Genomic DNA, 13,993 nt, shown 5'->3' with positions numbered 1-13,993 from the left:
CCACCAAAAGAAAAAGAGAGAGAGAGAGAGAGAGAGAGAGAGAGAGAGAGAGAGAGAGAGAGAGAAAGCACTTGTATCTGGGCATTATGGCACATGACTATTATACAGAACTTGGGAGGCTGAGACAGGAAGACTGCAGGCTCAGGGCAAGCCTCAGCAACTTAGCAAGACCCTGTTTCAAAATTAAAAACAGGGCTGGGGGGTGTAACTCAGAGGTAGAATGCCACTGAATTCAATTTCCAGTACCAAAAAAAAAAAAAAAATCACATTTAGATATAAATAGTAAGTTGATAGTCTGGAGCCTGGTAACTCATTTGAAATGATCCTATGAAAATCTCCATAGGCGAAAGACAACTCCATCCAATGATATGCTACCATGGTGAAAGCTTTAGTAGAATGAAAGGAACTCAGAAAGTTCTTATATTGAATTTCTTTAAAAAAAAAAAGACATAGTTGTATTGCTACAAGCAAAATAAAGCATAAGAGTAAAAATAAAAATAAAAATAAAAATGAAGCGGTCATGGTGGCACACATCTGTTAGTACCTTTACCTGGGAGGCTGATACAGGAGAATTGTAGGTTCGAGGCCAACCTCAGCAACTTAGTGAGACCCTATTTGATGACCAAAAAAATAAATATAAATGGTATGTATATGTTTCATAAATGTAGCTGCTAAATAGGACTTTTTTTTTTTTTTTTTTTTGGCGGTTCTGGGAATGAAACCCAGGGAAATTCTACCTCCGAGCTACACCCTGAGCCCTGTTTTTTTGTTCTTTTTTTTCTTTATTGTGAAACACGGTCTCACTGAGTTACAAAGGGCCTCACTAAGTATCTGAGGCTGTCCGTGAACCGCGATCCTCCTGTCTCAGCCTCCCGAATGCTGGGATTACAAGCGTGCGCCACCACGCCAGGCTGGGTTTGAAGAAAAACAAGAGACTGATCATGTTAAAAGCCCTTTAAGGAAACGTTCCACAGGGCTCATTTGTCCAGTGTGCCTCTTTCAACAAAAACCTGAGCACAGGAGCTGGGCAAGATGGTACCTGTGTAATCCCAGCTAGCCAGGAGGCTGAGGCACCAGAATCGCCAGTTGGAGGCCAGGCTGGGCAACTAGCAAGACTCTGTCTCAAAATAAAAAGGGCTGGGGGGGGGGGTAGCTCAGTGGTTAGAGCACTTGCCTAGCATATACAAGTCTCTAAGCCTCAGTCCTGAAGAAAATCGCAAAGAAGCCAAACACACCAAGTGCTGTGCATGTACATCTGTATCCTCTGGACCTCACCATGACACACAATTACAATGCACCAATAAAAGTATATGTAAGCCGGGTGTGGTGTGCACGTTTGTAATCCCAGTGCTTGGGAGGCTGAGACCTTAGGACCGCGGTTCGCGGACAGCCTCAACTACTTAATGAGGCCCTCTGCAACTCAGTGAGACCCGGTTTCAAAATGAAGAATAAAAAATAGGGCAGGGGGTGTAGCTTGGAGGTCGAATGCCCCTGGGTTCCATCCCCAAACCTGCAAAAAAAAAAACAAGATGAAAAAAAAAGTATATGTAAAAACCAAAAGCCTAATCCAAAACAGAAATCTCCCAGGAGACAGAAAGATCAACGTCAGGTGTGACCCACGTCACACGGCCTCAAAACGTGTCAAGTAGTTCATTTTTGCAAATGTGTTGCCTCCCATCAAGAACGCACCCGCGTGTGAGTGAGGTGCAATGCACTACCACGGGTGCTCAGCTGATCATCTGAAGGCCTTTTATTTCCATGTATTTACATACGACCAGTGTGTGTGAACTAGGAGAAACATCTAAAAGAGGGAAAAGCTGCCGGGCGTGGTGGCACACGCTTATAATCCCTGCGCTTGGGAGGCGGAGACAGGAGGATCGCGCAGGTTTGAACCCAGTTATACTGCCTTTAAAAGACCCCCTTTCCAAATAAAAATATAAAAAATAGGTCTGGGAGTGTAACCCGGAGGTAGAAAGGTTTCCAGGAACCCCAGTACCACCCAAAAATAAAAAAATAAAAAATAAATAAAAGAGGGGAAAGCACATGCTTAAAGAAATGCCTTGAGGGTGCTGAGCATTTTGCGTGGAACTACAGTGGAGCACATCTGCAAAGCAATTGCTGGTTTAAGGTGCTGCACACAGGGACGGCCAGGCAGGCAAATTATGGCTTTTCAGAAGAGTCTAGTGAAGCCAAAGTCCTGCAGCCACAAGAAGAGAAAGAGTGGTGCCGGGCAGGCCACATCTGGTGGATGGAGTTCCACGGATGTGAGAATCACGGGACCGCACCCCTCCAGAGGGCGGGAGAAAGACAGCGGCTAAGGGAAGGTTCCCACAGTCCTGGCACTACTTATGGCTTCCAAAGTGCTCTTATATGCTTGGCATCTCGCGTGATCTTTACAGCTGCCTCAGGTGACAAGGAGGGCAGGTGTCCTGTTCACTTCATAGATTCTGAAAACTAAGTCTTAGAGAGGTTGACACATTGACCCCAGGCCTCACGGTACAGCCAAGGCTAGATATAAGCTTTTATGAAGTCCAATTCAGAGGTAAAGTAAAAACAGCCCATGAAGGATTTCACCATTTATCCTTTAAAAAATAGATTTTGAGCTGAGTATACGGTGCGCACATTTAACCCCAGTAATTGGAAGGCTGAGAGAAGATCACAGGTTTGAGGCCAGCCCCGGCAACCTAGCAAAGCCATCAGAGACTTAGCAAAAACCTTCGAGTAACTTAGGGAGAGCCTATTTCAAATTAAAAACTAAAATAGGGCTCAGAGGTGTAACACCCCTGGGTACAACAACCCCCAGTACCAGAATCAAAACCAAACCCCCCAAAAACTGATTTCAGTTGCACGGCTACCCAGCGGCTGTGTACGTCAGATGAATGAGGTAGAACTTTCCTCTTAAGTGTTCTAGATGAGGTAAGAGGAAAGTGAATGTATGTGTGTAATTGTGCAAAGCTGGAGAACTGAACTAGATTCATTTCACAATGATAGTCTGCTAATTCTTGTCTACTCCCGCTCCTCTTCTGGGGTGTACAGCCCCCAACAAGGATAAGAGTTTACGGCTGATGGGGAGGAACGTACGGTAATAGATGACCTCACCCTGTCTGTATGGCACTCATTTAGTGGCCCAGAATGATCCAAGGAAAATGACTGATTTCCCTCCTGTTTCTGTGACAAGTTTTAGTGAGAAAAGTAGACCAGAACGGAGAGAACGTAGATAGCCCCAATTATCTAATCTCTTAACATCTCCAGCCACATAAAGGGCCAGTTAGGTCCCCAGCCATAGTCACGCCCGTGGACACTCAGCAAGCAAAGCACACCTTTTTGGCACTCAGAAAAAAAAGCCTTTTTTTCTGAAAAGTTTTGCAGATATTCATTGGTTTATTCAAGTCTCCATCCACCAACTAGTTAAGGGGTGCCTACTATTCTCAGTGCTGGGGATTATTCTAGCACTGAGAATCCACCCACTTACCCAGATGAAGCTGTCATCTAGTGGGAAACAATGCAAATAAGTAAAACATATTTGTCAGTGCAAAGTGTATGGAGAATGAGACAGACAAGCAGGATGACGGAGCTGTGGGTTGGGGGCGTGGCTCTATAAGGAAAGAACTGCCTCTGTGTACAAAGTAATGCCAAGAGGACAGATGTCTAAGATAGCTGTGTGTTTAGAAGCCCAAAATGAAAATCAGCAGTACAAAGTTCAAATCTGGCAAAAGGGAAAGGATGCCAAATAAAACCGGTGGGTAAGGTCTCCAAGTCCCACGTTCTGCTTATAACTCTCCTCCTGCAGAGCTTTTAAACGACTAGGGCATTTGCTAGAACTCACTCCGGGCTACACCTCTGCCCCTATTTCCACCACTAACCAAGTGTGTTAGCCTTTTACCTGAGGACAAAGGAGACATGGCGATCAGTATCGCATCCTCAGACTTCCACACAAACACCCTAAGAACCCAAACATCCAATATTAAGATAAATTATTTTCAAAGTAAGAAATCTTAGGAGAGCCGGGCATGGTGGCGCATGCTTGTAATCCCCGCGCTTGGGAGGCGGAGACAGGAGGATCGCGCAGGTTCGAAGCCAGCCACACGCGCCGGCTTAGGAGACCCTGTTTCCAAATAAAAATGTAAAAATAAGTCTGCAAGTGTAGCTTGGAGGTAGAAGGGCTTCCAGGAATCCCAGTACCACCAAAAAAAAAAAAAAAAAAAAAAAAAAAGAAAAGAGAGAGAGAAAATCACCTTTAACAAAATGTATCACAAGTTCTTTTTAAAACGTCAGCACAAATTGCCTATCCAAATGAATTTTAGTCCAGGTAGATGACAAATAAGATTTTTGTATGTTTTTCCATTTTCCCTCTGTTATTCTCCTTCCTGCATGTGTCTAGACTGTATAAACTCAGTTATGTGTTGTCCTAAAGAGGAGCTTCATACTGTAGACAATCAAAGATCTCATTAAATTACCCTTAGGTAAGGGTCTCTTAAGACTTAGCAAGATTTTAAAAGACTATAAAAGTAGTATTTAGCCGTGGCCATCACATAAAACAGAGAACAAAGGAGAAAACATCCCTTTGGAAGTACGAGTCCTGTCCTACTTACCCGGGATAGGGATAATAGGAATACTTTCATTGGGGACCACCCGAGGCGAACTGCTGTCCTCCACATAGAAATGGGCAGTCTGAAAGCATTTTCTGTGTGGAAAAAACACAAACATGCAAGTGGTGAGACCAGAGAAATACACTTTGCCCAAGTTCATCATTTTCCAGTTCCTCTCCCCAGCTTTCCCCAGCTTGAAGCAAGCCCATGATAAAGCCGGGAGACATGGGAAGGATGGCGCTCAGCATACTGAAGGAGCCGGCACAGCAGGTGAAGATGCAGTTCACATTACCAGCACATCTGCCCTGCGAGCAGAAAGGCCAGTGGCACTGACCCACTCGGGTGTGTGACAACTTGGCCGGCAGAGGAAACTCCCTGCACCAACCTCCAGGCTCACCCCCGCAGCATCCCCATGTTTGACACTTCACTGAGGATTCAGCTGCTACTCCACACGCCTCGCGCCAAGTTCAAAACCACACCTCGAGGGAATGCTGTCCTGCAGTCACACACCGCCCAGAGACACAGCAGCACCACACTCTGCGGAGTGAGGCCCAAGCCCCGGGCAGCTCCTTCACGGGGTCACAGGGCTCCCCGGGGCAGGCACGCCCAAGCCAGAGGCCCTCGCCACGCGCATCCCGCTGCCCTGCCTGCTTTCCGTCCTGGCTGGGTTTTACCTGTATTTCAAGCAGAGCAAGGAGCATACAGCGGTCATCACGGGACCTGCCGCGAACAGAAAAGCCATGGGCAGCTCAGGCAGCCTCTGCCCACCGACGCCGGCGGCCCGCAGCCCCCACACCCACGTCACTGCTCACTGCCGCCCTAATGAGCTGCCGGAAGCACGGGCTGAATATTTAATGAGGCAGCTCAGTGTGAATGGCCATTGTGACCAGAGAAGGGTCCCTGTTCATCTGGCGGAGGGGCTTTACAATAGCCAGCCCTACTGCTGAGGCTTTCACCAAGCAGGGCATCCTTCTGCTGCTCCGCGTCACTGGATCTGTCCCAGTCCTCTGGCGGCTGCCACCAGGCGACATTTGTACACACTATGGCTTTGTTTTTTGGGGGTCCACAGCCCAGCTACCAGACAGAGCAAGGCAACTTCTCCTGAGTGTCTGCTCTGTTAAGCAAAAGTATCCCAAATGGTTCTGTTGGGTACACCCCATTTCTATGCAGTCAAAGAAGGGGTACCCCATAAACCAGAGATCTCTGTGGGAATCCACAAGAGCTCCGCCTGCCATGGGGCCACTGTGACCCCATGCGGTCAGAAAGGGTCACACGCGAGTGCCTGGCACCTTTGCTTTCGGCGTTGCTTATCTGCAGATGGAGAGGAGCTCTGACCAACTGCACATTTGGGCGCTGTTCTATTACCAGTCTGGATTGCTCCTCCATCTAGGGTGTCCTGAACATAAATGATTCCAACTCTCAGCACATGTCTCACAGGACTGCTCTTGCAGCACTCAGGAAAAATGATTTTTATCTGTGAATTGCCTGGCGATTTCAATATATATAATAACACCAAGTTTATCATTCTTTACTTCTCTGTCTTTAGCATCATTTAATCAGGCTTAAGCATGATAGCAAATGGACTGTATTTCATTATTAGAATGATGAAAATCCAGCCGGGCGTGGTGGCGCACGCTTGTAATCCCCGCCCTTGGGAGGCTGAGACAGGAGGATCCCGCAGGTTCGAAGCCAGCCTCGGCTACTTAGTGAGGCTCTCAGCAACTTAGTGAGACCCTGTTTCCAAATAAAGTATAAAAAAAGGTCTGGGAGTATAGCCCGGAGGTAGAAAAGCCCCTGGGTTCCACCCCCAGTACCACAATAAGTAAATAAATAAATACGATGATGAGAATCCCCGTGGAAAGCATGAGTCTCAGGTTTTGTGTGATAGTCTCTTTCACATCAGTGTGCAAGTCGATGGATTAGTTATCACTTTTTGCGGTTTGATTCCTTCCTTTCTGACTTTCTTCCTGCACAGATTTCCAGAATATAGCAGGAAAGTTAGCTGGGCACAGTGGTGTACACTTACCCAGTACTTGGGAGGCTGAGACATGAGGATCTCAGTTCAAGGCCAGCCTCAAAAACTTAGGAAGGCTCTCCACAACTAAGCAAGACCTTGTTTCTAGATAAAACAATGAAAAGGGCTGGAGGTGTGGCTCCGAGGCAGAAAGCCCCTGGGTTCAATCTCAAGTACCACAAAACAATAACAACAACCTGCTAAAGTTAAAACACAGACATGGACTTCACAGATGGGTTGGACCCGTGTCACAGGTAAGGGCAATCAGCGCTTGCTGACTCAGAGTTCAGCCACTCAAGTATCCAGGACCCTTAAGAAGTGCTTACTCCAAGTCACCAGCGTGAGTAGCAAAAAGTTTACCAGGTCAGCCTTCAACCAAAGGAGAGAACAACAAAAGACCCTTTTAAGACCATCGTTACTATGCCTATTAAGTTTCTAAAACATAAAGGCACTAGCAGGCAGAATCCTTACGGGCCAAGTTACTGTCTACTCAGGAAGGCTACTCCCGTGTAGATTTGTTTTTTCTAGAAGGCAGGCAGTCCAGCTGGTCTCTCAGTTACGTGTGGAACTGAAGGATCCCCATGAAAACTGCCATGTGTACTGAAGCAAACCACACGCTAGTGCCCCAGGTGCTGCTGCTTATAATGGATTTTCCCTGGAGCAAAGTAACTCCGTGATTGCCAGAGAAAAGCACACAACTAGACACTGGGGTCAGCCACCCAGAGACAAAGCTCTGTGCATCTGCACCTTGCTCAAGTCACATGCTTTCAGCCCACAAAGAGATGCGGGTGGGCGGCTGCCTAGAGGACCTGGCTGGGGGTGTCCCTTAGAACGGCGGTTTCAATGCATCCAGAAAATGTTTGCTTAGCATAGCGGCCTGTGTGGATAATGCCTTCTCCGTGACTGTCTGCAATCCTCAAAACCATGTTTTAAGAAAGCCTGGCTGAGCCCTGGAGGAAAGGACAAACACCCCCCAAGTTTTAGTCTAGCCTGTGATCTCTTCAAAGAAGCAGCAGTACTGTCTCCAACTTCGAGCTCAGGAATGGAGAGAGAACTTCCGACAGCGCTCAAGTGTGCCACTGAGTGTACAATTTCCATTCTCTCTCTAGGTCCAGTTCACTTTCAAGCAACTGATCCCTAAAAGTCCCTCCTTCAATGAAACACAACTAGGATCATGAGCAGCCATTTTCCAAAAATTCCCTCGCCTTACAGAAACACGTTTGCCTAAGTGTCATAAAAAAGAAACACGCGTCCAAGTTGGGCTACAACTTAGAATCCAGGGGGTCCCCACCAGGCGTTCTGTACCTCAGCTCTCTGCTGGAACGCACTTACCCCGTCCCGGTTAAGGATCTGAGACCAGGTAACACGGTATTTACATTGATCCTGACTATCCTACTGATAACCTAAATTAATTACCTTCTGCTGACCTACAATTGCAGTATATATTTTTCTGACACCCGGAGTTTCTTGCTTTAGGTATACCTGAGAGTTTTGGAGGGTCCTGAAGAATAATCTCTTCTCTCTCTCATATCAAAGTTTCAGTCCAACAACGGTTACTAACTAAACAGTAGTACACAGCTGTCTAGTTTAGGGGCATTTAAGATACCCTCGTAGGGTGAGCCCACCCCACCCCTGCTGTCTCTAGCTGAGCAGCCCTGTGTATTTTGAGCAACTCCCCCCAACCAGGAGAGGAGTCGGGTGTACAGTGTTCCTGGGAGTCTCTAGCTCTGCCACGAAGAAATCACTTAAAAACAAAAAAATGTGGATGGCAGGTACCATAAAAGTATCCATAAAGGTCAGATGAGGATTTACAGCATCCCATATGGGATAAGAAACAGTCACTGAGACTTCAAGGCTATTAACATAATCATTGCAAATACAGAAAGTTGTGCTGAACGTACTTAAATAAGAATTTCAAGGTCTTCTGTGCCATTTCTTTTAGAACCTAAAAGATCAAAAACAGGAGGTAAATTCTGAAGTCGGAGCAAACTGTTCCGCTACTTACACTGAATAAGTCTTTGTAGGTTATAGAAAAGAATTTTTCTAATGAAGGTTTTTTTTTTTTCTCCTAAAGTTGCTTCTTAAACCACCCTTGTGCATTATTCCAGTTGTCCATAAGCAAAATTCATTGTAGTTTCCTTGAAGGAACTGAAGTTGTATTTACTCCAATGTTAAGAAGTTCACAACATCCTGATGTCTTGAGTTCCGAGTGTCCTGCCACTTGAACAAAAATGAAAAACCACTGTACTGCACTGCACGGCTTTCTAACCTCCATCCCCGGGGGCAAGTGCTGAGAGAGAGCAAGGGCGCCGGTGGCCCAGACTGCGCTGACGGAGCAGGAAGGACACGGCCCACTTTGCAGGAGGTGCTTTCTCAGTTCAAACTGGACAGGCACACGGGTCAGGATGAGGCTGAAGTGGACTCGCCGTTCCTAAGTTGGCCAGTCGCCTTCTTGTGTGCCAGTCACTAAGCAAGGATCCTGCCACACTGAATCAACTCCTGCTTACAGGTATGCATTTTTAAAGTAACCAGCTCCTGAAGGTCACCCGAATGCGTCCGGCGTGCAGCCAAGGAGGGCCAGCATTAGATCTTGGCACATTTCCATAGAAAGGTTCAATTAGGTACAAGCTACCTCTATTACTCATCGTCCATGCATCCCTTCTTAGAACCAGTATGAGCTTATACTTTTTTTGTGGTACTGGGGATGAAACCCTAGGGCCATTGTACCCCCAAGCTACACCCCCAGTTCTATTTTTTTAGTCTTTTTGTTTTTTGAAACAGGGTCTCACTGAGTTGCAAAGGCCTCACTAAGTAGCTGAGGCTGTCCGTAAAACATGAGCCTCCTTTCTCTGCTTCCCGAATGCTGGGATGACAAGCGTGCGCCACCACGCCTGGCGAGCTCATACATTTTGAAAACATTTCTAAGAAAGACATGACTAGCAGTCACGAGGGTGTGCGTGATGTCCTGTCCAGCAGCTGATCACTTGTGTGCGGACTCTGATCATCAGTTCCTGAGTCTCCAGCCCACGCCCACCCTGTGGGTGTCCAGCTCCTGGAGCAGGTGTCAGCTTCCTGGCAGGAGTGTGCGTCTTTGTATGAGTTTAGCTTCTGAGAAGCCCACAGGACACAAGAGGCGTACGGTCCTGAACATCTGCTCTTGGGCTGAAATTTCTAAAAATAACCATCTGTCTTTTCTTTCAAATAAGGGCGCTATTTTGAGGACAGAGACCTTTCCTTTCCAAAAATCAAAACTTCTTTTCTTGAGGAAGCAGGACACACGTGCAGGGTACAGCTTCTAATGAGCCTGACAGAAAGACCTACCCTTATCAGCTGTCAGTTCCAAGTCCTGGGCTCCCCGCTGACACACACCCGCAGCACACGACGAGTTCTGAGTGTTTAATTGGCCCTCTTGACTGATAACACATACGTGTGCACACACACATCTGCTCTGATCGTGCTTGCTAAGTATTAATCCATATTCCATTTCCCAACAAAATGTAGCAACCAGAAACTCTCTAGACTTCAATGTCTTTTCCCATTTCCTTTCAGGAATCTGACATATTCGTAAAGCAGAAGGCCCAGGATGATGATCACATTTCTGCATAAAGACCTTCTTTTCTGCTATTTCTGATTTTCCAGTAATAGTGTACATAACATTTGATAGGGGTTCACTATTTTCTTTTATCTTTTTCCTCGCCTCTGTCAAGAACCTGGGAATAAATAGGTGACCAACACTTTTCAGAAGCCAAATGCTACTCTTGAGTAGAGAAATGTCTGTAATTCTACTCAGCAATGCTGGGTTTTAAAAGCTTCTCACGGTTAGGTGTGGTGTGGCACACGTCTATAATCCCAGTACTTGGGAGGCTGAGACAGGAGATTCACAGGTTCAAGGCCAGTCTAAGAAATATAATAAAATCATTAGCAACTCAGATGAGACCCTGTTTCAAAATTAAAAAATAAGGCTGGGGTGTAGCTCAGAGGGAGACCACCCTGGGGGTTAATTCCATGTATCTGGATAAAAATAAAAAGTTCTTCAAAATGTAGGCATCTACAACTGCTTTGAAAAGAGGGGGCTTCTGAGGCCTGCTGTGGGTCGACACGCCCGTCCCTCCTGACAACAGGCGTGTGAGTTATCACACCATGCCTCCCTGTCTCCTTGGCTTACCACACCACTGTCCTCTACGACACTGACCGCTGGCTGGGGTGTGGGCTGGGAGGGGATGATAACATGGCTTTCCAAACTTGCTGGGGGCTCAGAATTACAGGCCACTCAGAGGCTGAAACACGGAGGTTAGAAATCAGGTCACTATCTTCAGACTAAGCTTTATAAGTTTTATAATCACTTCAGGTTGAGAAGGAATTTGCAGCTCAAAATTCCACTTGCAGACTATGGCAGGCCCAAGGCTGAGCTGCTACTGATGTTAATTAAGCAGCCCTACCTGGTCTAGAGACTGCCCGCATGTAAAGTGACAGAGGCACGCCCCTCAATGGGTTTGTTGTGGGGAACCTTGTATGAGTAAGAGGCACTTAATACACTAAAAGTTAAAAGGCTCCTGTGCCTCAGGGAGATGACTGAGAGCCAGGTTAAAAAGACAAGCCCGGGTTGATTTGAGAGGCTGATACAGGAGGATCGCAGGTTCAGGGCCAGCCTCTGCAACTTAGTGAAACCTGGTTTCAAAATAAAAACAGGGCTGGAGTTATAACTGGGAAGTAGAAGATACCTGGGCTTAATTCCCCAGTGTCTCAAAAAAATAAAAACAGGCATGGATCGATTTATTGGGGCAAAAGTTGCAAGAAATGGGAGCAGCCAGTGCAAGAAGTGTGTCCCCTCACCGTGCCCTCAGAGGGTCCTCCTGAAGAGGTGCCAGGGCTCCCCAGGACAGGAGCCTGCGGAGGGGCTAAGCGGAGATTGTTCATACACAGCAACTCTCTTGCTAGGCTTCCTTTGCTGTGTGTTAAACGATTCAGTTTCCACAACTCAGTTGCCACTGGCAGTGTCTTCTCAGAAAGGGATCTTCTGGAAGGAAAAACTCAGACACCAAAATACACTCATGGTTGGCATGTTTTCCAAACCGAGAAAGGGGACTTGAGATCTAAGAAATGTGAATGTGCTTTTGGGGATAACTGAGCCACGTGACTCACACCAGGTCTGCCTGGAAATCGTGGGGTGTGTACCTTGGGACAACGGGGCTTCCTGGACAGGAGGAGGGGAGGAAAGGAAGAAGGAGAGAGAAAAGAGAAAGTCATCTGAGAGATGGACGGGGCGTGAGAGAGGAGGCAGATGTTAAATCAAGGAGAAACATTTGGAGATATTTTGTATTTCAGCCAGGCCAGTGGCACACGCCTGTAATCCCAGTCCTGGGAGGCTGAGTTCAAGGCCAGCCCTGGCAATAAAGGAAGATCTTCGGCAACATAGGAAGAACCTATTTCAAAATAAAAAGGGCTGAGGGGTACAGCTTTGAAGTAGAATGTGCCTAGGTGTGATCCCCAGTATAAAAAAAGAAAGATATTGTGGATTTCACATGGCTGGAGAGATGTCCTGGTCAACTACTGTTAAAACCGGAAGTGACAAAAGTCTGATTTCTGCAGTAAGAATTTTACTGGAAATCACCTACAGTTAAATGTCTTTGAAAAGGAGAAAATTAAACATATTATAGGCACAGAAATATTCTCAAGACAATTAAACATATTATAGGCACAGAAATATTCTCAAGACAATATACCTCTCTGGCTAAACAGGACCTTTGCCAAGATATAAGGGATAAGTAATACTTTCCAGGAGACAAGAGAACAGGAGTTGCTTCATAAACTACATCTTTACAAGAACAAGAACCTGTGCATATTGGATTTTATGCTGTGGCTGGCTTCCAGGAAGCAAGTCCTACGCCGTAGTCCCCAAGGCCCCCGGCATTACCTAGAGAGGACGGCTTGACCCCAGGGGCTTTGAGCTGCAGCCTCACCTTGAGGACCCTACCTGGAATGTTCTGGACACCCAGATGAGGCTTCAGGGATTCTCCACCTCATCTGCCACTGCTCCTAAGGGTACTGACAACTCCCCTGCACCCCCAGTGACTCGGACTGTTCATAGCTGTGTGATAGTCCACCTTGTTTGGGGAAGAGGTGGAAATTAATTCTAATTTTACTTACTACACATTATTATTCTTTATTTACAATCTAAAATGGTCTGCTGGAAGACTTGCCGAGTACTTATTTAATTAACAAGTTGATTATATTTTGCTGTAAGTGATATACTGTAATATATCTGAAATCATTCAGACCATCTAGAAAAGTGGTTAGTTTAGATATCACACTATCAACCACGCTAAATTCCCAATGATTTAAGTGTTTACTATTTTTTTTTTTTTTTGCGGTACCTGGGGGTGGAACTTAGGGGTGTTCGATCTCTAAGCTATACCCCCAGCCCTATATTTTATTATTTTATTTTGAAACAGGGTCTCACTGAGTTGCAAAGGGCCTCACTAAGTAGCTGAGGCTGTTAGAGAACCACAGTCCTCCTGTCTCAGCCTCCCAAATGCTGGGATTACAAGTGTGTGCCACCACTCTTGGCTTTACTAATTAAATTTGAGCCTAGAAAAGCCTTGGGGAAAAAAAAAAAATCTAACCTCAGAATGGACAGACTTTCTAACAAAACTCAAAATCTAGAAAATAACAAAAATAAAATATAACTATCATTATGTAAAAGTCAAAGAAGTACCACAAATATAGTTAAAAAGAAAACAAAAAATTGGGAGGGGGAATACTTGTAAACCATATTACTGAAGGTATCTCTCTTGACTAGAAAAACACCAATACCCCAACAGAAATATGGGTAAAGGTCCAAACAAGCAGTGCGCAAATGACCTAACCTCACTTATAATGATGCTTAACCTCGCGTGTAAAACGACATGGAGACACCACGTCCTTGTCACTTAGGAGTTTAGCAAAAACTTCAACATACTTATGTAAAGAGCGTTCCAAGGCCACACACTGTTAATGGAAACCCACCTCGGTCTCCACCACGGGTCAATTTAGCACCCCATCAAAAGAATGCATGCTCTGAACTCCATTATCATTTATAAACATAATGTAGCAATAAAGACAAATGCATGCACCCTATGATGCCGCCCTTTTCTTGATTCTATCCTACAGATACACGTATCTACTTGCAGAATGACACCTGAAGTTATACACCACAATGGTGTCTGTCATAACAAGACAGATGACAGCAAAGAGATTGCTTAAATATGTCATGATACATCTAATCAAAAAATACGATGCTTCTTTAAAAAGGATGGAGACATACTGTATGTATAAAATACAACTCGTGACAAGTGAAGAAAGTAAGGTACATGGAGGTAGATGTAGTATATGTAAAGGGAGATAAAGGACC

At 45.7% G+C, this 13,993-nt stretch overlaps 1 protein-coding gene across 2 annotated transcripts in view; it reads right to left on the bottom strand.

Moving 5' to 3' along the window:
- Positions 1 to 13,993, bottom strand: part of PTPRG (protein tyrosine phosphatase receptor type G) — a gene marked incomplete at both ends in the record, with an annotated part of 780,672 nt that overhangs the window by 52,160 nt on the left and 714,519 nt on the right. For both annotated transcript variants that reach the window (XM_080714880.1, XM_080714881.1), the window contains one exon: positions 4,593 to 4,684. In XM_080714880.1, coding sequence (XP_080571006.1) covers positions 4,593 to 4,684 — 92 coding nt within the window. The remainder of the gene's footprint in view (positions 1 to 4,592; positions 4,685 to 13,993) is intronic.

This window comes from Muscardinus avellanarius (assembly GCF_963383645.1).
Source record: "Muscardinus avellanarius genome assembly, chromosome: 18".
Taxonomy (NCBI): Eukaryota; Metazoa; Chordata; class Mammalia; order Rodentia; family Gliridae; genus Muscardinus; species Muscardinus avellanarius.
This window is presented reverse-complemented; position numbering and strand designations above follow the sequence as displayed.